This window comes from Oncorhynchus mykiss, chromosome 10 (assembly GCF_057628025.1).
Source record: "Oncorhynchus mykiss isolate SJ-2025 chromosome 10, ASM5762802v1, whole genome shotgun sequence".
Taxonomy (NCBI): domain Eukaryota; kingdom Metazoa; phylum Chordata; class Actinopteri; order Salmoniformes; family Salmonidae; genus Oncorhynchus; species Oncorhynchus mykiss.
Window position 1 is genome coordinate 88,783,506 of NC_143031.1, and position 25,181 is coordinate 88,808,686.

General features: G+C 47.0%; 1 protein-coding gene across 3 annotated transcripts in view; it reads right to left on the minus strand.

Moving 5' to 3' along the window:
* cpe (carboxypeptidase E) overlaps positions 1 to 23,461 on the minus strand; it is a 41,796-nt gene extending 18,335 nt beyond the window's left edge. Inside the window, exon 1 of one of the 3 annotated variants that reach the window (XR_016484004.1) lies at positions 22,646 to 23,176. Coding sequence is in view for 1 of the 3 variants with exons in the window: in XM_090188438.1 (XP_090044564.1) it covers positions 22,646 to 22,895 (250 nt within the window). In the remaining 2 variants the exon portion in view is untranslated. Of the gene's footprint in view, positions 1 to 22,645 lie in introns of all 3 variants that reach the window. The other 2 variants (XM_090188438.1, XM_090188439.1) reach the window with 2 other exon arrangements.
* Between the last annotated feature and the right edge of the window lie 1,720 nt (positions 23,462 to 25,181).

Below are 25,181 nucleotides of genomic sequence, written 5' to 3' on the forward strand. Positions count from 1 at the left end.
CGCACACACAGGTTAGGTCAAAACACACAGGTTAGGTCAAAACACACAGGTTAGGCCAACGCACACACAGGTTAGGTCAAAACACACAGGTTAGGTCAACGCACACACAGGTTAGGTCAACACACAAAGACAAGTCAGGTCAACACACACACAGGTTGGGTCAACACACACAGACAGGTTGGGTCAACACACACACAGGTCAGGTCAACACACACACAGGTTGGGTCAACACACACACAGGTTAGGTCAAAACACACAGGTTAGGTCAACACACACACAGGTTAGGTCAACACACACAGGTTAGGTCAAAACACACAGGTTAGGTCAAAACACACAGGTTAGGTCAAAACACACAGGTTAGGTCAAAACACACTGGTTAGGACAACACACACACAGGTTAGGTCAACACACACACAGGTTAGGTCAACACACACACAGGTTAGGTCAACACACACACAGGTTAGGTCAACACACACACAGGTTAGGTCAACACACACACAGGTTAGGACAACACACACACAGGTTAGGTCAACACACACACAGGTCAGGTCAACACACACAGGTTGGGTCAACACACACTGGTTAGGTCAACACACACACAGGTCAGGTCAACACACACAGGTTGGGTCAACACACACAGACAGGTTGGGTCAACACACACACAGGTCAGGTCAACACACACACAGGTTGGGTCAACACACACAGACAGGTTGGGACAACACACACACACACAGGTTGGGTCAACACACACAGACAGGTTGGGTCAACACACACACAGGTCAGGTCAACACACACACAGGTTGGGTCAACACACACAGACAGGTTGGGCCAACACACACACAGGTTAGGGCAAAACACACAGGTTAGGTCAACACACACAGGTTAGGTCAAAACACACAGGTTAGGTCAACACACACAGGTTAGGTCAAAACACACAGGTTAGGTCAAAACACACAGGTTAGGTCAACACACACACAGGTTTGGTCAACACACACACAGGTCAGGTCAACACACACAGGTTGGGTCAACACACACAGACAGGTTGGGTCAACACACACACAGGTTAGGTCAAAACACACAGGTTAGGTCAACACACACAGGTTAGGTCAAAACACACAGGTTAGGTCAAAACACACAGGTTAGGTCAACACACACACAGGTTAGGTCAACACACACACAGGTTAGGTCAACAAACACACAGGTCAGGTCAACACATACACAGGTTGGGTCAACACACACAGGTTAAGTCAAAACACACAGGTTAAGTCAAAACACACAGGTTAGGTCAAAACACACGCAGGTTAGGACAACATACATAGGTTAGGTCAAGACACACAGGTTAGGTCAAGACACACAGGTTAAGTCAAAACACACAGGTTAAGTCAAAACACAGAGGTTGGGTCAATACACACACAGGTTAGGTCAACACACACACAGGTTAGTTCAACACACACAGGTCAGGTGAAAAAACACATACAGGTTAAGTCAAAACACACAGGTTAAGTCAAAACACACAGGTCAGGTCAAAACACACACAGGTTAGGACAACACACACAGGTTAAGTCAAAACACACAGGTTAGGTCAAAACACACAGGTTAGGTCAAAACACACAGGTTAGGTCAAAACACACAGGTTAGGTCAAGACACACAGGTTACGTCAACACACACACACAGGTTAGGTCAACATATGATATGAAGTTGCCAAATCCATGTTCAGTCCTAGAAAGTATCACAGAGTAACTACCCATGTTCAGTCCTAGAGAGTATCATAGAGTAACTACCCATGTTCAGTCCCACAGAGTAACTACCCATGTTCAGTCCTACAGAGTATCTACCCATGTTCAGTCCTACAGAGTATCTACCCATGTTCAGTCCTAAAGAGTATCTACCCATGTTCAGTCCCACAGAGTACCACAGAGTATATACCCATGTTCAGTCCTACAGAGTATCTACCCATGTTCAGTCCTAAAGAGTATCTACCCATGTTCAGTCCCACAGAGTACCACAGAGTATATACCCATGTTCAGTCCTACAGAGTAACTACCCATGTTCAGTCCTATAGAGTATCTACCCATGTGTAACAGTACAAATTTAGACCGTCCCCTCGCCCATAGCCGGGCGCGAACTAGGGACCTTCTGCACACATCAACAGTCACCCTCGAAGCATCGTTACCCATCGCTCCACAAAAGCCGCGGCCCTTGCAGAGCAAGGGGAACTACTACTTCAAGGTCTCAGAGCAAGTGACGTCACTGATTGAAACGCTATTTAGCGCCCACGCTAACTAAGCTAGCCGTTTCACATCCGTTACACTCACCCCCCTTTTGACCTTCCTCCTTTTTCCGCAGCAACCAGTAATCCGGGTCAACAGCATCAATGTAACAGTACAAATTTAGACCGTCCCCTCGCCCATAGCCGGGCGCGAACTAGGGACCTTCTGCACACATCAACAGTCACCCTCGAAGCATCGTTACCCATCGCTCCACAAAAGCCGCGGCCCTTGGAGAGCAAGGGGAACTACTACTTCAAGGTCTCAGAGCAAGTGACGTCACTGATTGAAACGCTATTTAGCGCCCACGCTAACTAAGCTAGCCGTTTCACATCCGTTACACTCACCCCCCTTTTGACCTTCCTCCTTTTTCCGCAGCAACCAGTAATCCGGGTCACGGCACCAATGTAACAGTACAAATTTAGACCGTCCCCTCGCCCATAGCCGGGCGCGAACTAGGGACCTTCTGCACACATCAACAGTCACCCTCGAAGCATCGTTACCCATTGCTCCACAAAAGCCGCGGCCCTTGGAGAGCAAGGGGAACTACTACTTCAAGGTCTCAGAGCAAGTGACGTCACTGATTGAAACGCTATTTAGCGCCCACGCTAACTAAGCTAGCCGTTTCACATCCGTTACACATGATCAGTCCTATAGAGTACCTACCAATGTTCAGTCCCACAGATTATCTACCCATGTTCAGTCCCACAGAGTATCTACCCATGTTTAGTCCCACAGAGTATCTACCCATGTTCAGTATCACCGAGTATCTACCCATGTTCAGTCCTACAGACCACCTACCCATGTTCAGTCCTACAGAGTGTCACAGAGTAACTACCCATGTTCAGTCCTACAGAGTAACTACCCATGTTCAGTCATACAGAGTAACTACCCATATTTAGTCCTACAGAATAACTACCCATGTTCAGTCTTACAGAGTATCACAGAGTAACTACCCATTTTCAGTCCTACAGAGTAAAACAGAGTAACTACCCATGTTCAGACCTACAGAGTATCACAGAGGAACTACCCATGTTCAGTCCTACAGAGTAACTACCCATGTTCAGACCTACAGAGTATCACAGAGTAACTACCCATGTTCAGTCCTACAGAGTAACTAGCCATGTCCAGTGCTATAGAGTAACTACCCATTTCAGTCCTACAGAGTATCACAGAGTATCTACCCATGTTCAGTCCTACAGAGTATCACAGAGTAACTACCCATGTTCAGGCCTACAGAGTATCACAGAGTAACTACCCATGTTCAGTTCGACAGAGTATCACAGAGTTACTACCCATGTTCAGTCCTACAGATGAACTACCCATGTTCAGTCCCACAGTGTCACAGAGTATCTACCCATGTTCAGTCCCACAGAGTATCACAGAGTAACTACCGATGTTCAGTCCCAACGAGGGTCACAGAGTATCTACCCATGTTCAGTCACACAGAGGGTCACAGAGTAACGACCCATGTTCAGCCCTACAGAGTATCACAGAGTATCTACCCATGTTCAGTCCTACAGAATTTCACATGGTAACAACCCATGTTCAGTCCTACAGAGTATCACAGAGTAACTACCCATGTTCAGTCCTACAGAGTATCACAGAGTAACTACCCATGTTCAGTCCTACAGAGTATCACAGAGTATCTACCCATGTTCAGTCCTACAGAGTATCACACAGTAACTACCCATGTTCAGTCCTGCAGATCAACTACCCATGTTCATTCCCACAGAGTATCAACCCATGTTCAGTCCTACAGAGCATCACAGAGTAACTACACATGTTCAGTCCTACAGAGGATCTACCCATGTTCAGTCCCAAAGAGTATCTACCCATGTTCAGTCCCACAGAGTATCTACCCATGTTCAGTCCGACAGAGTAACTACCCATGTTCAGTCCTACAGGGTATCACAGAGTATCTACCCATGTTCAGTCCTACAGAGTATCACAGAGCACCTACCCTTGTTCAGTCCTACAGAGTATCACAGAGTAACTACCCATGTTCAGTCCTACAGAGTATCACAGAGTAACTACCCATGTTCTGTCCTACAGAGTATCACAGAGTATCTACCATGTTCAGTCCGACAGAGTAACTACCCATGTTCAGTCCTACAGAGTAACTACCCAGGTTCAGTCCGACAGAGTAACTACCCATGTTCAGCCCTACATAGCATCACAGAGTATCTACCCATGTTCAGTCCAACAGTGTATCACAGAGTAACTGCCCATGTTCAGTCCTACAGAGTATCACAGAGTAACTACCCATGTTCAGTCCTACAGAGTATCACAGAGAAACTACCCATGTTCAGTCCCATAGAGTATCTACCCATGTTCAGTCCCACACAGTATCTACCCATGTTTAGTCCTATAGAGTAACTACCCATCTTCAGTCCTATAGAGTATCACATATTAACTACCCATGTTCAGTCCAAGAGTATCTACCCATGTTCAGTCCCACAGAGTATCTACCCATGTTCAGTCCTACAGAGTATCTACCCATGTTCAGTCCCACAGAGTATCTACCCATGTTCAGTCCAACAGAGTATCTACCCATGTTCAGTCCTACAGAGTATCTACCCATGTTCAGTCCCACAGAGTATCTACCCATGTTCAATCCTACAGAGTATCACAGAATAACTACCCATGTTCAGTCCTTCAGAGTATCACAGAGCAACTACCCATGTTCAGTCCGACAGAGTAACTACCCATGTTCAGTCCTACAGAGTATCACAGAGCAACTACCCATGTTCAGTCCGACAGAGTAACTACCCATGTTCAGTCCTACAGAGTATCACAGAGTATCTACCCATGTTCAGTCCTACAGAGTATCACAGAGTAACTACCCATGTTCTGTCCGACAGAGTAACTACCCATGTTCAGTCCTACAGAGTAACAACCCATGTTCAGTCCGACAGAGTAACTACCCATGTTCAGCCCTACAGAGCATCACAGAGTATCTACCCATGTTCAGTCCAAGAGTGTATAACAGAGTAACTGCCCATGTTCAGTCCTACAGAGTATCACAGAGTAACTACCCATGTTCAGTGCTACAGAGTAACTACCCATGTTCAGTCCGACAGAGTGACTACCCATGTTCAGCCCTACAGAGCATCACAGGGTATCTACCCATGTTCAGTCCAACAGTGTATCACAGAGTAACTGCCCATGTTCAGTCCTACAGAGTATCACAGAGTAACTACCCATGTTCAGTCCTACAGAGTATCACAGAGTAACTACCCATGTTCAGTCCCACAGAGTCCCACAGAGTATCTACCCATGTTCAGTCCTATTGAGTAACTACCCATGTTCAGTCCTATAGAGTATCACATAGTAACTACCCATGTTCAGTCCCAGAGTATCTACCCATGTTCAGTCCCACAGAGTATCTACCCATTTTCAGTCCTACAGAGTATCTACCCATGTTCAGTCCCACAGAGTATCTACCCATGTTTCGTCCTACAGAGTATCTGCCCATGTTCAGTCCTACAGAGTATCACAGAGAAACTACCCATATTCAGTCCCATAGAGTATCTACCCATGTTCAGTCCCACACAGTATCTACCCATGTTTAGTCCTATAGAGTAACTACCCATCTTCAGTCCTATAGAGTATCACATATTAACTACCCATGTTCAGTCCAAGAGTATCTACCCATGTTCAGTCCCACAGAGTATCTACCCATGTTCAGTCCTACAGAGTATCTACCCATGTTCAGTCCCACAGAGTATCTACCCATGTTCAGTCCAACAGAGTATCTACCCATGTTCAGTCCTACAGAGTATCTACCCATGTTCAGTCCCACAGAGTATCTACCCATGTTCAATCCTACAGAGTATCACAGAGTAACTACCCATGTTCTGTCCTACAGAGTATCACAGAGTATCTACCATGTTCAGTCTGACAGAGTAACTACCCATGTTCAGTCCTACAGAGTAACTACCCAGGTTCAGTCCGACAGAGTAACTACCCATGTTCAGCCCTACATAGCATCACAGAGTATCTACCCATGTTCAGTCCAACAGTGTATCACAGAGTAACTGCCCATGTTCAGTCCTACAGAGTATCACAGAGTAACTACCCATGTTCAGTCCTACAGAGTATCACAGAGAAACTACCCATGTTCAGTCCCATAGAGTATCTACCCATTTTCAGTCCCACACAGTATCTACCCATGTTTAGTCCTATAGAGTAACTACCCATCTTCAGTCCTATAGAGTATCACATATTAACTACCCATGTTCAGTCCAAGAGTATCTACCCATGTTCAGTCCCACAGAGTATCTACCCATGTTCAGTCCTACAGAGTATCTACCCATGTTCAGTCCCACAGAGTATCTACCCATGTTCAGTCCAACAGAGTATCTACCCATGTTCAGTCCTACAGAGTATCTACCCATGTTCAGTCCCACAGAGTATCTACCCATGTTCAATCCTACAGAGTATCACAGAATAACTACCCATGTTCAGTCCTTCAGAGTATCACAGAGCAACTACCCATGTTCAGTCCGACAGAGTAACTACCCATGTTCAGTCCTACAGAGTATCACAGAGCAACTACCCATGTTCAGTCCGACAGAGTAACTACCCATGTTCAGTCCTACAGAGTATCACAGAGTATCTACCCATGTTCAGTCCTACAGAGTATCACAGAGTAACTACCCATGTTCTGTCCGACAGAGTAACTACCCATGTTCAGTCCTACAGAGTAACAACCCATGTTCAGTCCGACAGAGTAACTACCCATGTTCAGCCCTACAGAGCATCACAGAGTATCTACCCATGTTCAGTCCAAGAGTGTATAACAGAGTAACTGCCCATGTTCAGTCCTACAGAGTATCACAGAGTAACTACCCATGTTCAGTCCTACAGAGTAACTACCCATGTTCAGTCCGACAGAGTGACTACCCATGTTCAGCCCTACAGAGCATCACAGGGTATCTACCCATGTTCAGTCCAACAGTGTATCACAGAGTAACTGCCCATGTTCAGTCCTACAGAGTATCACAGAGTAACTACCCATGTTCAGTCCTACAGAGTATCACAGAGTAACTACCCATGTTCAGTCCCACAGAGTCCCACAGAGTATCTACCCATGTTCAGTCCTATTGAGTAACTACCCATGTTCAGTCCTATAGAGTATCACATAGTAACTACCCATGTTCAGTCCCAGAGTATCTACCCATGTTCAGTCCCACAGAGTATCTACCCATTTTCAGTCCTACAGAGTATCTACCCATGTTCAGTCCCACAGAGTATCTACCCATGTTTCGTCCTACAGAGTATCTGCCCATGTTCAGTCCTACAGAGTATCACAGAGAAACTACCCATATTCAGTCCCATAGAGTATCTACCCATGTTCAGTCCCACACAGTATCTACCCATGTTTAGTCCTATAGAGTAACTACCCATCTTCAGTCCTATAGAGTATCACATATTAACTACCCATGTTCAGTCCAAGAGTATCTACCCATGTTCAGTCCCACAGAGTATCTACCCATGTTCAGTCCTACAGAGTATCTACCCATGTTCAGTCCCACAGAGTATCTACCCATGTTCAGTCCAACAGAGTATCTACCCATGTTCAGTCCTACAGAGTATCTACCCATGTTCAGTCCCACAGAGTATCTACCCATGTTCAATCCTACAGAGTATCACAGAGTAACTACCCATGTTCAGTCCTTCAGAGTATCACAGAGCAACTACCCATGTTCAGTCCGACAGAGTAACTACCCATGTTCAGTCCTACAGAGTATCACAGAGCAACTACCCATGTTCAGTCCCACTTAGTATCTACCCATGTTCAGTCCTACAGAGTATCTACCCATATTCAGTCCCACAGAGTATCTACCCATGTTCAGTCCTACAGAGTATCTACCCATGTTCAGTCCCACAGAGTATCTACCCATGTTCAAGCCTACAGAGTATCACAGAGTAACTACCCATGTTCAGTCCGACAGAGTAACTACCCATGTTCAGTCCTACAGAGTATCACAGAGCAACTACCCATGTTCAGTCCGACAGAGTAACTACCCATGTTCAGTCCTACAGAGTATCACAGAGTATCTACCCATGTTCAGTCCTACAGAGTATCACAGAGTATCTACCCATGTTCAGTCCCACAGAGTATCTACCCATGTTCAGTCCAACAGAGTATCTACCCATGTTCAGTCCTACAGAGTATCTACCCATGTTCAGTCCCACAGAGTATCTACCCATGTTCAATCCTACAGAGTATCACAGAATAACTACCCATGTTCAGTCCTTCAGAGTATCACAGAGCAACTACCCATGTTCAGTCCGACAGAGTAACTACCCATGTTCAGTCCTACAGAGTATCACAGAGCAACTACCCATGTTCAGTCCGACAGAGTAACTACCCATGTTCAGTCCTACAGAGTATCACAGAGTATCTACCCATGTTCAGTCCTACAGAGTATCACAGAGTAACTACCCATGTTCTGTCCGACAGAGTAACTACCCATGTTCAGTCCTACAGAGTAACAACCCATGTTCAGTCCGACAGAGTAACTACCCATGTTCAGCCCTACAGAGCATCACAGAGTATCTACCCATGTTCAGTCCAAGAGTGTATAACAGAGTAACTGCCCATGTTCAGTCCTACAGAGTATCACAGAGTAACTACCCATGTTCAGTCCTACAGAGTAACTACCCATGTTCAGTCCGACAGAGTGACTACCCATGTTCAGCCCTACAGAGCATCACAGGGTATCTACCCATGTTCAGTCCAACAGTGTATCACAGAGTAACTGCCCATGTTCAGTCCTACAGAGTATCACAGAGTAACTACCCATGTTCAGTCCTACAGAGTATCACAGAGTAACTACCCATGTTCAGTCCCACAGAGTCCCACAGAGTATCTACCCATGTTCAGTCCTATTGAGTAACTACCCATGTTCAGTCCTATAGAGTATCACATAGTAACTACCCATGTTCAGTCCCAGAGTATCTACCCATGTTCAGTCCCACAGAGTATCTACCCATTTTCAGTCCTACAGAGTATCTACCCATGTTCAGTCCCACAGAGTATCTACCCATGTTTCGTCCTACAGAGTATCTGCCCATGTTCAGTCCTACAGAGTATCACAGAGAAACTACCCATATTCAGTCCCATAGAGTATCTACCCATGTTCAGTCCCACACAGTATCTACCCATGTTTAGTCCTATAGAGTAACTACCCATCTTCAGTCCTATAGAGTATCACATATTAACTACCCATGTTCAGTCCAAGAGTATCTACCCATGTTCAGTCCCACAGAGTATCTACCCATGTTCAGTCCTACAGAGTATCTACCCATGTTCAGTCCCACAGAGTATCTACCCCTTGTTCAGTCCAACAGAGTATCTACCCATGTTCAGTCCTACAGAGTATCTACCCATGTTCAGTCCCACAGAGTATCTACCCATGTTCAATCCTACAGAGTATCACAGAGTAACTACCCATGTTCAGTCCTTCAGAGTATCACAGAGCAACTACCCATGTTCAGTCCGACAGAGTAACTACCCATGTTCAGTCCTACAGAGTATCACAGAGCAACTACCCATGTTCAGTCCCACTTAGTATCTACCCATGTTCAGTCCTACAGAGTATCTACCCATATTCAGTCCCACAGAGTATCTACCCATGTTCAGTCCTACAGAGTATCTACCCATGTTCAGTCCCACAGAGTATCTACCCATGTTCAAGCCTACAGAGTATCACAGAGTAACTACCCATGTTCAGTCCGACAGAGTAACTACCCATGTTCAGTCCTACAGAGTATCACAGAGCAACTACCCATGTTCAGTCCGACAGAGTAACTACCCATGTTCAGTCCTACAGAGTATCACAGAGTATCTACCCATGTTCAGTCCTACAGAGTATCACAGAGTATCTACCCATGTTCAGTCCTACAGAGTATCACAGAGTAACTACCCATGTTCTGTCCGACAGAGTAACTACCCATGTTCAGTCCTACAGAGTAACTACCCATGTTCAGTCCGACAGAGTAACTACCCATGTTCAGCCCTACAGAGCATCACAGAGTATCTACCCATGTTCAGTCCAACAGTGTATCACAGAGTAACTGCCCATGTTCAGTCCTACAGAGTATCACAGAGTAACTACCCATGTTCAGTCCTACAGAGTAACTACCCATGTTCAGTCCGACAGAGTGACTACCCATGTTCAGCCCTACAGAGCATCCCAGGGGGGAGGGGCCCCAGGACCCAGGTGGTGTCGCTAGGGCCAAGGGTGGAGGGGCCCCAGGACCCAGGGGGGAGGGGCCCGAGGACTAAGGGGGAGGGGCCCCAGGACCCAGGGGGGAGGGGCCCCAGGACCCAGGTGGTGTCGCTAGGGCCAAGGGTGGAGGGGCCCCAGGACTCAGGGGGGAGGGGCCCCATGACCAAGGGGGAGGGGTTCCAAGACCCAGGGGAAGGGGCGCTAGGACCAAGGGGGGAGGGGCCCCAGGACCCAGGGGGAGTGTCGCTAGGGCCAAGGGTGGAGGGGCCCCAGGACTCAGGGGGGAGGGGCCCCATGACCCAGGGGGAGGGGTTCCAGGACCCAGGGGGAGGGGCGCTAGGACCAAGGGGGGAGGGGCCCCAGGACTTATGGGGGAGGGGCCCCAGGACCCAGGGGGAGGGGCGCCAGGACCCAGGGGGAGTGTCGCTAGGACCAAGGGGGGAGGGGCCCCAGGACCCAGTGGGAGGGGCGCCAGGACCCAGGGGGAGTGTCACTAGGACCAAGGGGGGAGGGGCCCCAGGGGGGAGGGGCCCCATGACCCAGGGGGAGGGGTGCCAGGAACCAGGGGGAGGGGCGCCAGGACCCATGGGTAGGTGCGCTAGGACCAAGGGGGAGGGGCTCCAGGACCCAAAGGGAGAGCCCCAGGACCCAGGGGGAGGGGCCCCAGGACCAAGGGGGGAGGGGCCCCAGGACCCAGAGGGTGGGGCCCCAGTACTCAGGGGGGAAGGACCCCAAGACCAAGGGGGAGGGGCCGCAAGAACCAGGGGGGAGGGTCCCCAGGGGGGAGGTGCCCCAGTACCCCAGGGGGGAGGGGCTGAGATAAAATTACCAAATTGAGAAAACAGTTGAAGTTCTTCATTTAACCAAAAGATGGCAGCAGATACACACATCAATATGTCTAATAGAGATGGAATCTGACAGCAGGTCCTGGTGTCTTAACTACAACCCCCTTTCTGTCTCCTGGTGTCTTAACTACAACCCTCTGGTCTACATCAGCAGAGTCTTCTCTTTCTGTCTCCTGGTGTCTTAACTACAACCCTCTGGTCTACATCAGCAGAGTCTTCTCTTTCTGTCTCCTGGTGTCTTAAAGAGACTCCTGTCTGTGATGTCTCCTGTCTGTGATGTCTCCAGTCTGTGATGTCTCCTGACTGTGATGTCTCCTGTCTGTGATGTCACCTCTCTGTGATGCTTCCTGTCTGTGATGCCTCCTGTCTGTGATGTCTCCTGTCTGTGATGCCTCCTGTCTGTGATGTCCCCTGTCTGTGATGTCTCCTGACTGTGATGTCTCCTGTCTGTGATGCCTCCTGTCTGTGATGCCTCCTGTCTGTGATGCCTCCTGTCTGTGATGCCTACTGTCTGTGATGTCTCCTGTCTGTGATAGACCTGTGATGTCTCCTGTCTGTGATGCCTCCTGTCTGTGATGTCTCCTGTCTGTGATGTCTCCTGGCTGTGATGTCTCCTGTCTGTGATAGACCTGTGATGTCTCCTGTCTGTGATGTCTCCTGTCTGTGATAGAACTGTGATGTCTCCAGTCTGTGATGTCTCCTGTCTGTGATGTCTCCTGTCTGTGATAGAACTGTGATGTCTCCTGTCTGTGATGTCTCCTGTCTTTGATAGAACTGTGATGTCTCCTGTCTCTGATGTCTCCTGTCTGTGATGCCTCCAGTCTGTGATGTCTCCTGTCTGTGATGTCTCCTGTCTGTGATGTCTCCTGTCTGTGATAGAACTGTGATGTCTCCTGTCTGTGATGTCTCCTGTCTGTGATGCCTCCTGTCTGTGATGCCTCCTGTCTGTGATAGAACTGTGATGCCTCCTGTCTGTGATAGAACTGTGATGCCTCCTGTCTGTGATAGAACTGTGATAACTCCTGTCTGTGATAGAACTGTGATGTCTCCAGTCTGTGATGTATCTTGTCTGTGATGTCTCCTGTCTGTAATGTCTCCAGTATGTGATAGAACTGTGATGTCTCCAGTCTGTGAAGTCTCCTGTCTGTGATGTCTCCAGTCTGTGATGTCTCCTGTCTGGGGTAGAACTGTGATGTCTCCTGTCTGTGATGTCTCCTGTCTGGGAAAGAACTGTGAAGTCTCCTGTCTGGGATAGAACTGTGATGTCTCCTGTCTGTGACGTCTCCTGTCTGTGATGTCTCCTGTCTGTGATGTCTCCTGTATGTGATAGAACTGTGATGTCTCCTGTCTGTGATGTCTCCTGTCTGTGATGTCTCCTGTCTGTGATAGAACTGTGATGTCTCCTGTCTGTGATAGAACTGTGATGCCTCCTGTCTGGGATGTCTCCTGTCTGTGATGTCTCCTGTCTGTGATGTCTCCTGTATGTGATAGAACTGTGATGTCTCCTGTCTGTGACGTCTCCTGTCTGTGATGTCTCCTGTCTGTGATAGAACTGTGATGTCTCCTGTCTGTGATGCCTCCTGTCTATGATGCCTCCTGTCTGTGATGTCTCCTGTCTGTGATGTCTCCTGTCTGTGATGCCTCCTGTCTGTGATGTCTCCTGTCTGTGATGCCTCCTGTCTGTGATGTCTCCTGTCTGTGATGCCTCCAGTCTGTGATGTCTCCTGTCTGTGATGCCTCCTGTCTGTGATGCCTCCTGTCTGTGATGCCTCCTGTCTGTGATGCCTCCTGTATGTGATGCCTCCTGTCTGTGATGCCTCCTGTATGTGTGCCTCCTGCCTGTGATGTCTCCTGTATGTGATGCCTCCTGTCTGTGATGCCTCCTGTATGTGATGCCTCCTGCCTGTGATGTCTCCTGCCTGTGATGTCTCCTGCCTGTGATAGACCTGTGATGTCTCCTGCCTGTGATGTCTCCTGCCTGTGATAGACCTGTGATGTCTCCTGCCTGTGATAGACCTGTGCGTCACACTGCCACGCTAACACACACACACATACACACACACACACACACACACACACACACACACACACACACACACACCACACACACACACACACACACACACACACACACACACACACACACACCACACACACACACACACACACACACACACACACACACACACACACAAAAACATACACCACACACACACGTCACACTACACTTCCCACTGTTACCACAGAGACGGTGCCAAATACAGGAGACAAATTAATGGACAACAAGGTGACTCATGTGTTTTTTTGACCAGCCATTATATCTCACCAGCTGCTATCCTCACCTGCACACACAGCACAAAGAGAGAATATATATATATATATATATGGAGAGAGAAAGGGTTGGAGAGAGAGAGAGAGAGAGAGAGAGAGAGAGAGAGATAGAGAGGGGGTTAGAGAGAGAGAGAGAGAGAGAGAGAGAGAGAGGGAGTGAGATTACACAGATCCACAAAGAATTCGAAAACAAATCCAATTTTGATAAACTCCCATATCTACTGGGTGAAATTCCACAGTGTGACATCACAGCAGCAAGATTTGTGACCTGTTGCCACGAGAAAAGGGCAACCAGTGAAGAACACACACCATTGTAAATACAACCCATATTTATGCTTATTCATTTTATCTTGTGTCCTTTAATCATTTGTACATTGTTAAAACACTGTATACTATGACATTTGTAATGTCTTTATTGTTTTGAAACTTCTGTATGTGTAATGTTTACTGTTAATTTTTATTGTTTTTCACTTCATATATTCACTTTATATATTATCTACCTCACTTGCTTTGGCAATGTTAACACATGTTTCCCATGCCAATAAAGCCCTTGAATTGAATTGAGAGAGAGAGACAGAGAGAGAGACAGAGAGAGAGAGACAGAGGGAAAGAGAGAGAGAGAGAGAGGGTTAGAGAGAGAGAGAGAGAGAGAGAGAGAGAGAGAGAGAGAGAGAGAGAGAGAGAGAGAGAGAGAGACAGAGAGAGAGAGAGAGAGAGAGAGAGAGAGAGGGTTAGAGAGAGAGAGAGAGAGAGAGAGAGAGAGAGAGAGAGGAATCATGGGAAAAAATGTCAGCTGGATGCAAGATGGCATCCTTAACACACTCAGGAGGACATGCAGGGCATAACTAATGGACCCCTAATGGACTCCCAGTTTCCTCAACAGTAAGGCTAGATCAGGAAACTACATTACTGTGATGACTAGTCACTGTCAAGACAAAGAGAGAGAAATAGAGAAGGTTAAGAGACACAGAGAGAGAGAGAGAGAGAGAGAGAGAGAGAGAGAGAGAGAGAGAGAGAGAGAGAGAGAGAGGGAGAGAGAGAGAGAGAGAGAGAATGTGGGTTTTCTCAGATGTATAATTGATGATCTCTGGCTGCAACATCGACATCACTCTCCGATACTGAAACATTTACATATCACTCTGATACTTCAGTCCCTATAGTTTGTCCTGTTTGTGATGTGGCTGGTTATAACTGGTCTCTACTTCAGTCCCTATAGTTTGTCCTGTTTGTGATGTGGCTGGTTCTACCAGGTCTCTACTTGAGTCCCTATAGTTTGTCCTGTTTGTGATGTGGCTGGTTCCACCTGGTCTCTACTTCAGTCCCTATAGTTTGTCCTGTTTGTGATGTGGCTGGTTCTACCCAGTCTCCTCTACTCCAGTCCCTATAGTTTGTCCTGTTTGTGATGTGGCTGGTTCTACCTGGTCTCCTCTACTTCAGTCCCTATAGTTTGTCCTGTTTGTGATGTGGCTGGTTCTACCTGGTCTCTACTTCAGTCCCTATAGTTTGTCCTGTTTGTGATGTGGCTGGTTCTACCTGGTCTCCTCTACTTCAGTCCCTATAGTTTGTCCTGTTTGTGATGTGGCTGGTTCTACCCAGTCTCCTCTACTTCAGTCCCTATAGTTTGTCCTGTTTGTGATGTGGCTGGTTCTACCTGGTCTCCTCTACTTCAGTCCCTATAGTTTGTCCTGTTTGTGATGTGGCTGGTTATAACTGGTCTCTACTTCAGTCCCTATAGTTTGTCCTGTTTGTGATGTGGCTGGTTCTACCTGGTCTCTACTTCAGTCCCTATAGTGTGTACTGTTTGTGATGTGGCTGGTTCTACCCAGTCTCCTCTACTTCAGTCCCTATAGTTTGTCCTGTTTGTGATGTGGCTGGTTCTACCTGGTCTCCTCTACTTCAGTCCCTATAGTTTGTCCTGTTTGTGATGTGGCTGGTTATAACTAGTCTCTACTTCAGTCCCTATAGTTTGTCCTGTTTGTGATGTGGCTGGTTCTACCCAGTCTCCTCTACTTCAGTCCCTATAGTTTGTCCTGTTTGTGATGTGGCTGGTTATACCTGGTCTCCCCTACTTCAGTCCCTATAGTTTGTCCTGTTTGTGATGTGGCTGGTTCTACCTGGTCTCTACTTCAGTCCCTATAGTTTGTCCTGTTTGTTATGTGGCTGGTTATAACTGGTCTCTACTTCAGTCCCTATAGTTTGTCCTGTTTGTGATGTGGCTGGTTCTACCTGGTCTCTACTTCAGTCCCTATAGTTTGTCCTGTTTGTGATGTGGCTGGTTCTACCTGGTCTCCTCTACTTCAGTCCCTATAGTTTGTCCTGTTTGTGATGTGGCTGGTTCTACCTGGTCTCCTCTACTTCAGTCCCTATAGTTTGTCCTGTTTGTGATGTGGCTGGTTCTACCTGGTCTCTACTTCAGTCCCTATAGTTTGTCCTGTTTGTGATGTGGCTGGTTCCACCTGGTCTCTACTTCAGTCCCAATAGTTTGTCCTGTTTGTGATGTGGCTGGTTCTACCTGGTCTCCTCTACTTCAGTCCCTATAGTTTGTCCTGTTTGTGATGTGGCTGGTTATAACTGGTCTCTACTTCAGTCCCTATAGTTTGTCCTGTTTGTGATGTGGCTGGTTCCACCTGGTCTCTACTTCAGTCCCTATAGTTTGTCCTGTTTGTGATGTGGCTGGTTCTACCTGGTCTCTACTTCAGGCCCTATAGTTTGTCCTGTTTGTGATGTGGCTGGTTCCACCTGGTCTCTACTTCAGTCCCTATAGTTTGTCCTGTTTGTGATGTGGCTGGTTCCACCTGGTCTCTACTTCAGTCCCTATAGTTTGTCCTGTTTGTGATGTGGCTGGTTCCACCTGGTCTCTACTTCAGTCCCTATAGTTTGTCCTGTTTGTGATGTGGCTGGTTATAACTGGTCTCTACTTCAGTCCCTATAGTTTGTCCTGTTTGTGATGTGGCTGGTTATAACTGGTCTCTACTTCAGTCCCTATAGTTTGTCCTGTTTGTGATGTGGCTGGTTCCACCTGGTCTCTACTTCAGTCCCTATAGTTTGTCCTGTTTGTGATGTGGCTGGTTATAACTGGTCTCTACTTCAGTCCCTATAGTTTGTCCTGTTTGTGATGTGGCTGGTTCTACCTGGTCTCCTCTACTTCAGTCCCTATAGTTTGTCCTGTTTGTGATGTGGCTGGTTCCACCTGGTCTCCTCTACTTCAGTTCCTATAGTTTGTCCTGTTTGTGATGTGGCTGGTTCTACCTGGTCTCCTCTACTTCAGTCCCTATAGTTTGTCCTGTTTGTGATGTGGCTGGTTCTACCTGGTCTCCTCTACTTCAGTCCCTATAGTTTGTCCTGTTTGTGATGTGGCTGGTTATAACTGGTCTCTACTTCAGTCCCTATAGTTTGTCCTGTTTGTGATGTGGCTGGTTATAACTGGTCTCTACTTCAGTCCCTATAGTTTGTCCTGTTTGTGATGTGGCTGGTTCCACCTGGTCTCTACTTCAGTCCCTATAGTTTGTCCTGTTTGTGATGTGGCTGGTTCTACCTGGTCTCCTCTACTTCAGTCCCTATAGTTTGTCCTGTTTGTGATGTGGCTGGTTCCACCTGGTCTCTACTTCAGTCCCTATAGTTTATACTGTTTGTGATGTGGCTGAATGCAGTAGAATTATTTACTTCCTGTCAACTGATTACCCACACACACAAACACACCACACAACCCCCACCCGCCCCTACCCACACACACAGAGAGAGAGAGACACTATCCTGACAGATGGCCGACCCGAAGGGAGGCAGGCAGCTCACAGCACTAAGCCGATCTGTCGTCACGACAACCACAGCTATTTCAGATTCACCTTAAAGACCCATCACCTCTCAGACAGAACGGATCAAACACAGAACATGGACAGAAACAGACATGAAAACATGAAAATAAATAGAGGAGAGAATGTCTCTCTCTTCCCCTGCAACCCTTTCTCTTCCCCTCTCTCTCTCTCTCTTCCCCTTTCTCTTCCCCTCTCTCTCTCTCTCTCTCTCTCTTCCCCTTTCTCTCTCTCTCTCTCTCTTCCCCTCTCTCTCTCTCTCTCTCTTCCCCTCTTTCTCTCTCTCTCTCTCTTCCCCTTTCTCTTCCCCTCTCTCTCTCTTCCCCTTTCTCTTCCCCTCTCTCTCTCTTCCCCTCCCCCTTTCTCTTCCCCTCTCTCTCTCTTCCCCTCCCCCTTTCTCTTCCCCTCTCTCTATCTCTCTCTCTCCCCCTCCTCCTTTCTCTTCCCCTCTCTCTATCTCTCTCTCTCGTTCTATCTCTTTCTCTTACCTCCCCCCTTTCTCTTCCCCTCTCTCTCTCTCTCTCTTTCTATCTCTCTCTCACTCTCTCTCTCTCTCTTCCCCTCCCCCTTTCTCTTCCCCTCTCTCTCTTTCTCTCTCTCTCTCTCTCTCTCTCTCTTCCCCTCCCCCTTTCTCTTCCCCTCTCTTTCTTTCTCTCTCTCTCTCTTCCCCTCCCCTTTCTCTTCCCCTCTCTCTCTCTCTTCTCCTCCCCCCTTTCACTCCCCCTCTCTCTTTCTATCTCTCTCTCTTTCTCTTTCCCTCCCATTTCTTTCTCTCTTTCTATCCATCTCTCTGGTGTTTCTACAGCGTGTGTGCATTGGAGGGTGGGAGGCTGGTTGCCCCCGGAGACGGGAGCTGAGCTGCATGTACAGGATGGAAACTCATCAGGAACCAATAACCAACACACATCGTGACTCAAGCTTATACACGTTATGCACTCCAGAATGTTATGAAGAGTGATCAGATGAATTTCAATTAATTGCAAAGTCCCTCTTTGCCATGAATCCCCCCCCAAAAAAACAATTCCACTGCATTTCAGCACTGCCACAAAAGGACCAGCTGACATCATGTCAATGATTCTCTCGTTAACACAGGTGTGAGTGTTGACGAGGACAAGGCTGGAGATCACTCTGTCATGCTGATTGAGTTCCAATAACAGACTGGAAGCTTCAAAAGGAGGGTGGTGCTTGGAATCATTGTTCTTCCTCTGTCAACCATGGTTACCTGCAAGGAAACACGTGCCGTCATCATTGCTTTGCACAAAAAGGGCTTCACAGGCAAGGATATTGCTGCCAGTAAGATTGCACCTAAATCAACCATTTATCGAATCATCAAGAACTTCAAGGAGAGCGGTTCAATTGTTGTGAAGAAGGCTTCAGGGCGCCCAAGAAAGTACAGCAAGCGCCAGGACCGTCTCCTAAAGTTGATTCAGCTGTGGGATCGGGGCACCACCAGTACAGAGCTTGATCAGGAATGGCAGCAGGCAGGTGTGAGTGCATCTGCACGCACAGTGAGGCAAAGACTTTTGGAGGATGGCCTGGTGTCAAGAAGGGCAGCAAAGAAGCCACTTCTCTCCAGGAAAAACATCAGGGACAGACTGATATTCTGAAAAAGGTACAGGGATTGGACTGCTGAGGACTGGGGTAAAGTCATTTTCTCTGATGAATCCCCTTTCCGATTGTTTGGGGCATCCGGAAAAAAGCTTGTCTGGGGAAGACAAGGTGAGCGCTACCAATATCAGTCCCGTGTCATGCCTTCTCAGCCAAGGGCTCACTCACAATTGTTCCTAAGACCACAGCTGTGAATAAAGAATGATACCAACACATCCTCCAAGAGCAACTTCTCCCAACCATCCAGGAACAGTTTGGTGACGAACAATGCCTTTTTCAGCATGATGGAGCACCTTGCCATAAGGCAAAACTGATAACTAAGTGGCTCTGGGAACAAAACATCAATATTTTGGGTGCATGGCCAGGACACTCCCCAGACCTTAATCGCATTGAGAACTTGTGGTCAATCCTCAAGAGGCGGGTGGATAAACAAACAAAAACAAATTCTGATAAACTCCAAGCATTGATTATGCAAGAATGGGCTGCCATCAGTCAGGATGTGGCCCAGAAGTTAATTGACAGCATGCCAGGGAGGATTGCAGAGGTCTTGAAAAAGAAGGGTCAACACTGCAAATATTGACTCTTTGCATCAACTTCATGTAATTGTCAATAAAAGCCTTTGACACTTATGAAATGCTTGTAATTACACTTCAGTATTCCATAGTAACATCTGGCAAAAATATCTGAAGACACTGAAGCAGCAAACTTTGTAAAAATGTATATTTGTGTCATCCTCAAAACTTTTGGTCACGACTGTACAAACAATAGTAAGCAAGTATAAACACCATGGGACCACGCAGCCGTCATACCGCTCAGGAAGGAGACGTTCTGTCTCCTAGAGATCAACGTACTTTGGTGTGAAAAGTGCAAATCAATCCCAGAACAACAGCAAAGGACCTTGTGAAGATGCTGGAGGAAACAGGTACAAAAGTATCTATATCCACAGTAAAATGAGTCCTATATCAACATAACCTGAAAGGCCGCTTGGCAAGGAAGAAGCCACTGCTCCAAAACCACCATAAAAAAGGCAGATTACGGTTTGCAACTGCACATGGGGTCGAAGATCGTACTTTTTGGAGAAATGTCCTCTGGTCTGATGAATCAAAAATAGAACTGTTTGGCCATAATGACCATTGTTATGTTTGGAGGAAAAAGGGGGAGGTTTGCAAGCCAAAGAACACCATCCCAACCGTGAAGCACGGGGGTGGTAGCGTCATGTTGTGGGGGTGCTTTGCTGCAGGAGGGACTGGTGCACTTCACAAAATAGAGGGAAGAAAATTATGTGGATATATTGAAGAAAGATCTCAAGACATCAGACAGGAAGTTAAAGCTTGGTCGCAAATGGGTCTTCCAAATGGACAATGAACCCAAGCATACTTCCAAAGTTGTGGCAAAATGGCTTAAGGACAACAAAGTCAAGGTACTGGATTGGCCATCACACAGCCCTGACTTCAATCCTATAGAAAATTTGTGGGTAGAACTGAAAAAGCGTGTGCGAGCAAGGAGGCTTACCAACCTGACTCAGTTACACCAGCTCTGTCAGGACGATTGGGAAAAAAATTCACCCAACTTATTGTGGGAAGCTTGTGGAAGTCTACCCGAAACGTTTGACCCAAGTTAAACAATTTAAAGGCAATGCTACCAAATACTAATTGAGTGTACGTAAACTTCTGACCCACTGGGAATGTGATGAAAGAAATAAAAGCTGAAATAAATCATTCTCTCTACTATTATTCTGACATTTCACATTCTTAAAATAAAGTGGTGATCCTAACTGACCTAAAACAGGGAATATGTACTAACTGAGTTTAAATGTATTAGGCTAAGATGAATGTAAACTTCTGACTTCAACTGTACCTTCATCTGTCTCTCTCTCTCTCGCTCTCTCACACACACACACACACACACACACACACACACACACACACACACACACACGCACGCACGCACACACACGCACACACACGCACACGCACACACACACACACACAGGTGTACGTGGCTAAGGTGTACACACACACACACACACACACACGCGCACACACACACACACACACACACACACACACACACACACACACACAGGTGTACGTGGCTAAGGTGTACACACACACACACACACACGTCACCTGCTGTTCTTCAGCCTACATCTGTCAATCAACGGGGTCTGTAAGTGACATCACTATAGGTAAGAGGTACACCCCATAATACTGTAACCCTAACACCTGTAGCCTAGCAACCAGACAGACAGGCAGACAGAGTGGCAAGCGTGCAGACAGCACTATCGCTGTTGTCATGGTGACTGATACATCAACTGACCCTAGGGGGTTAATGAAGTAGACACATATTTACTGCCTTCCTTCGTGTCCTTACTTCCTATTTCTATTCTACTTTCTATAGGCCATTTACATCAAACAGCTGTTCTCTAATTGTAAAGGTATGAGTCATAGTGTTTAATAACGGCTCAGACTGTCGCTATGACGGTGTGAATAAAGACGGTGAGACAGATGAATTCATCTGACGGTGGCTTCCATTTGCCGTGACTGTCCGATCAGAGCCAGAGCGATCACGGTTGGTTCAGCATCCCGGCCTGCTTCCGGGAGCACCTATATCGTGAGTCCCTCTCCTCCTGTAAAATGGCGGCGATGCCTTGCTTCAACAACCATCCAACACCCCCTCAAAACACACACACATCACACACATCACACTGCGGTCCTCATTACAACGACACACCTGCGCAGGCAGCATCATCATCTAACCCCGTTACTAGGCAGTGTGGCATACAGCCTGCCCGCCCTGCCTGACACCATAAAACAGACGTGTAGCCTCTGTTACAGACAGTCATTCTGCGCTAAAACAGGGACTAGTCATTCTGCGCTAAAACAGGACTGTATAAACAGACTAGTCATTCTGCGCTAAAACAGGGACTAGTCATTCTGCACTAAAACAGGACTGTATAAACAGACTAGTCATTCTGCACTAAAACAGGACTGTATAAACAGACTAGTCATTCTGCGCTAAAACAGGGACTAGTCATTCTGCGCTAAAACAGGACTGTATAAACAGACTAGTCATTCTGCGCTAAAACAGGGACTAGTCATTCTGCGCTAAAACAGAACTGTATAATCAGACTAGTCATTCTGCACTAAAACGGGACTGTATAATCAGACTAGTCATTCTGCGCTAAAACAGGGACTAGTCATTCTGCACTAAAACAGGGCTGTATAAACAGACTAGTCATTCTGCACTAAAACAGGACTGTATAATCAGACTAGTCATTCTGCGCTAAAACAGGGACTAGTCATTCTGCACTAAAACAGGGCTGTATAAACAGACTAGTCATTCTGCACTAAAACAGGACTGTATAATCAGACTAGTCATTCTGCGCTAAAACAGGGACTAGTCATTCTGCACTAAAACAGGGCTGTATAAACAGACCAGGCGTCGCCACAGCAGCGCTACCGTGGAGCTATATTACCGTCTTATGAAAAAGGTCGACCGGTTTTAATAAAGAGAGACGGGGAACGGGGGTGTCACTGACCAGCCTCGTGCGTCCCGGGGTTGTCTGACATCTCCAGGACCAGCAGCTCGCGGCCCTCGAAGCTCTCCCCCACCGTGTAGATGCGCGTGATTGATGGACACTGCAGCCATACCGAAACGAGAGCCTTCCGTAGTTCCTCATACCGGTGATACTCGAACGAGATCTCCCCTTCCTCAGCCCCGGTAACGGGCCCGGTAGAGGACAGGACCGCCAGGGTCCACAGCAACACCAACGACACGAATCGGTTCATTGTTTCTCTCCGTTTCGCTCTCTCTGTCTGTCTGTTGTTCTATCTGCAGTCAGTTTGAGCCTTATCTCTCTAGTGCAGCCTCGCTCTGAGCTATAAATATACCCTCTCTCTCTCTCTCTCTCTCTCTCTCTGGGATGCGTGACTGTACCTGACCTCCCCCCTCTCTCTCTCTCTCTCTCTCTCTCTCTCTCTCTCTCTCTCTCTCTCTCTCTCTCCCTCCCTCCTCGGGGATGCGTGACTGTACCTGAGCTCTCCCTCCCTCCGTCTATACCTCCCTCTCTATGACACGCTGAATGGGTGGGGAGGGCCTTTAGTGTGTGTTCACACTGCAGAGTAGAGATGCAGTGAAGTGTGCCTCAGGGTTGGGGTTAATTCCAGTCAAATTCTCTCTCCCTCTAAATTACATTCCAATGCATTCAAATTCGAGGTCAGTCTTTGAATTCAGAGATAATAACCTTGCTCTCAATTCCAATAGTTAAGGAAATGTCAATATTTAAATTCCCAATTAAAATATTATTCTCAACAATTCTCCAAATTCCCATTGTGATGTAATTCCCTTGTGTTTCTCTGCGCATGGTGTCGTTGTTCAGACAGCCGAGCTGTACAGGAAATAGAAGGACAACACACTGCACGGACAGAGAACATCCTACGAGTTCCAACCCAACTATCTAGTGACTTTTGTTTCCTGATTATCTTTACTTTGTTTCCTGTTTCTATTTTACTTTGTTTCCTGTTTCTTTACTTTGTTTCCTGTTTCTTTACTTTGTTTCCTGTTTATCTTTACTTTGTTTCCTGTTTCTTTACTTTGTTTCCTGTTTCTTTACTTTGTTTCCTGTTTATCTTTACTTTGTTTCCTGTTTATCTTGACTTTATGTACAGAATGTTCGTAGTATTATCACATATGACCGCCAAGTACTTCTGGACATCAGATCGACAGTGACTGACCTCCTTTTAGAGCGACCAAAAACACTGCAGACGGCTGAACATGAGAATGTACCAAAAACACTGCAGGCACAGACAGTGGGACATGAGAATGTACCAAAACACTGCAGACACAGACAGAGGGACATGAGAATGTACCAAAAACACTGCAGGCACAGACAGTGGGACATGAGAATGTACCAAAACACTGCAGACACAGACAGAGGGACATGAGAATGTACCAAAAACACTGCAGAAACAGACAGTGGGACATGAGAATGTACCAAAACACTGCAGACACAGACAGAGGGACATGAGAATGTACCAAAAACACTGCAGACACAGACAGTGGGACATGAAAATGTACCAAAAACACTGCAGGCACAGACAGCGGGACATGAGAATGTACCAAAAACACTGCAGGCACAGACAGCGGGACATGAGAATGTACCAAAAACACTGCAGACACAGACAGCGGGACATGAGAATGTACCAAAAACACTGCAGGCACAGACAGCGGGACATGAGAATGTACCAAAAACACTGCAGACACAGACAGCGGGACATGAGAATGAGAATGTACCAAAAACACTGCAGAAACAGACAGTGGGACATGAGAATGAGAATGTACCAAAAACACTGCAGACACAGACAGCGGGACATGAGAATGTACCAAAAACACTGCAGACACAGACAGTGGGACATGAGAATGTACCAAAAACACTGCAGACAGCGGGACATGAGAATGTACCAAAAACACTGCAGACAGCGGGACATGAGAATGTATCAAAAACACTGCAGACACAGACAGCTGGACATGAGAATGTACCAAAAATACTGCAGACAGCGGGACATGAGAATGTACCAAAAACACTGCAGGCACAGACAGCGGGACATGAGAATGTACCAAAAACACTGCAGACAGCGGGACATGAGAATGTACCAAAAACACTGCAGACACAGACAGCGGGACATGAGAATGAGAATGTACCAAAAACACTGCAGACACAGACAGCGGGACATGAGAATGTACCAAAAACACTGCAGACAGCGGGACATGAGAATGTACCAAAACACTGCAGACACAGACAGTGGGACATGAGAATGTACCAAAAACACTGCAGACACAGACAGCGGGACATGAGAATGTACCAAAACATTGCAGACACAGACAGTGGGACATGAGAATGTACCAAAAACACTGCAGACACAGACAGAGGGACATGAGAATGTACCAAAAACACTGCAGACACAGACAGTGGGACATGAGAATGTACCAAAACACTGCAGACACAGACAGAGGGACATGAGAATGTACCAAAAACACTGCAGACACAGACAGTGGGACATGAGAATGTACCAAAA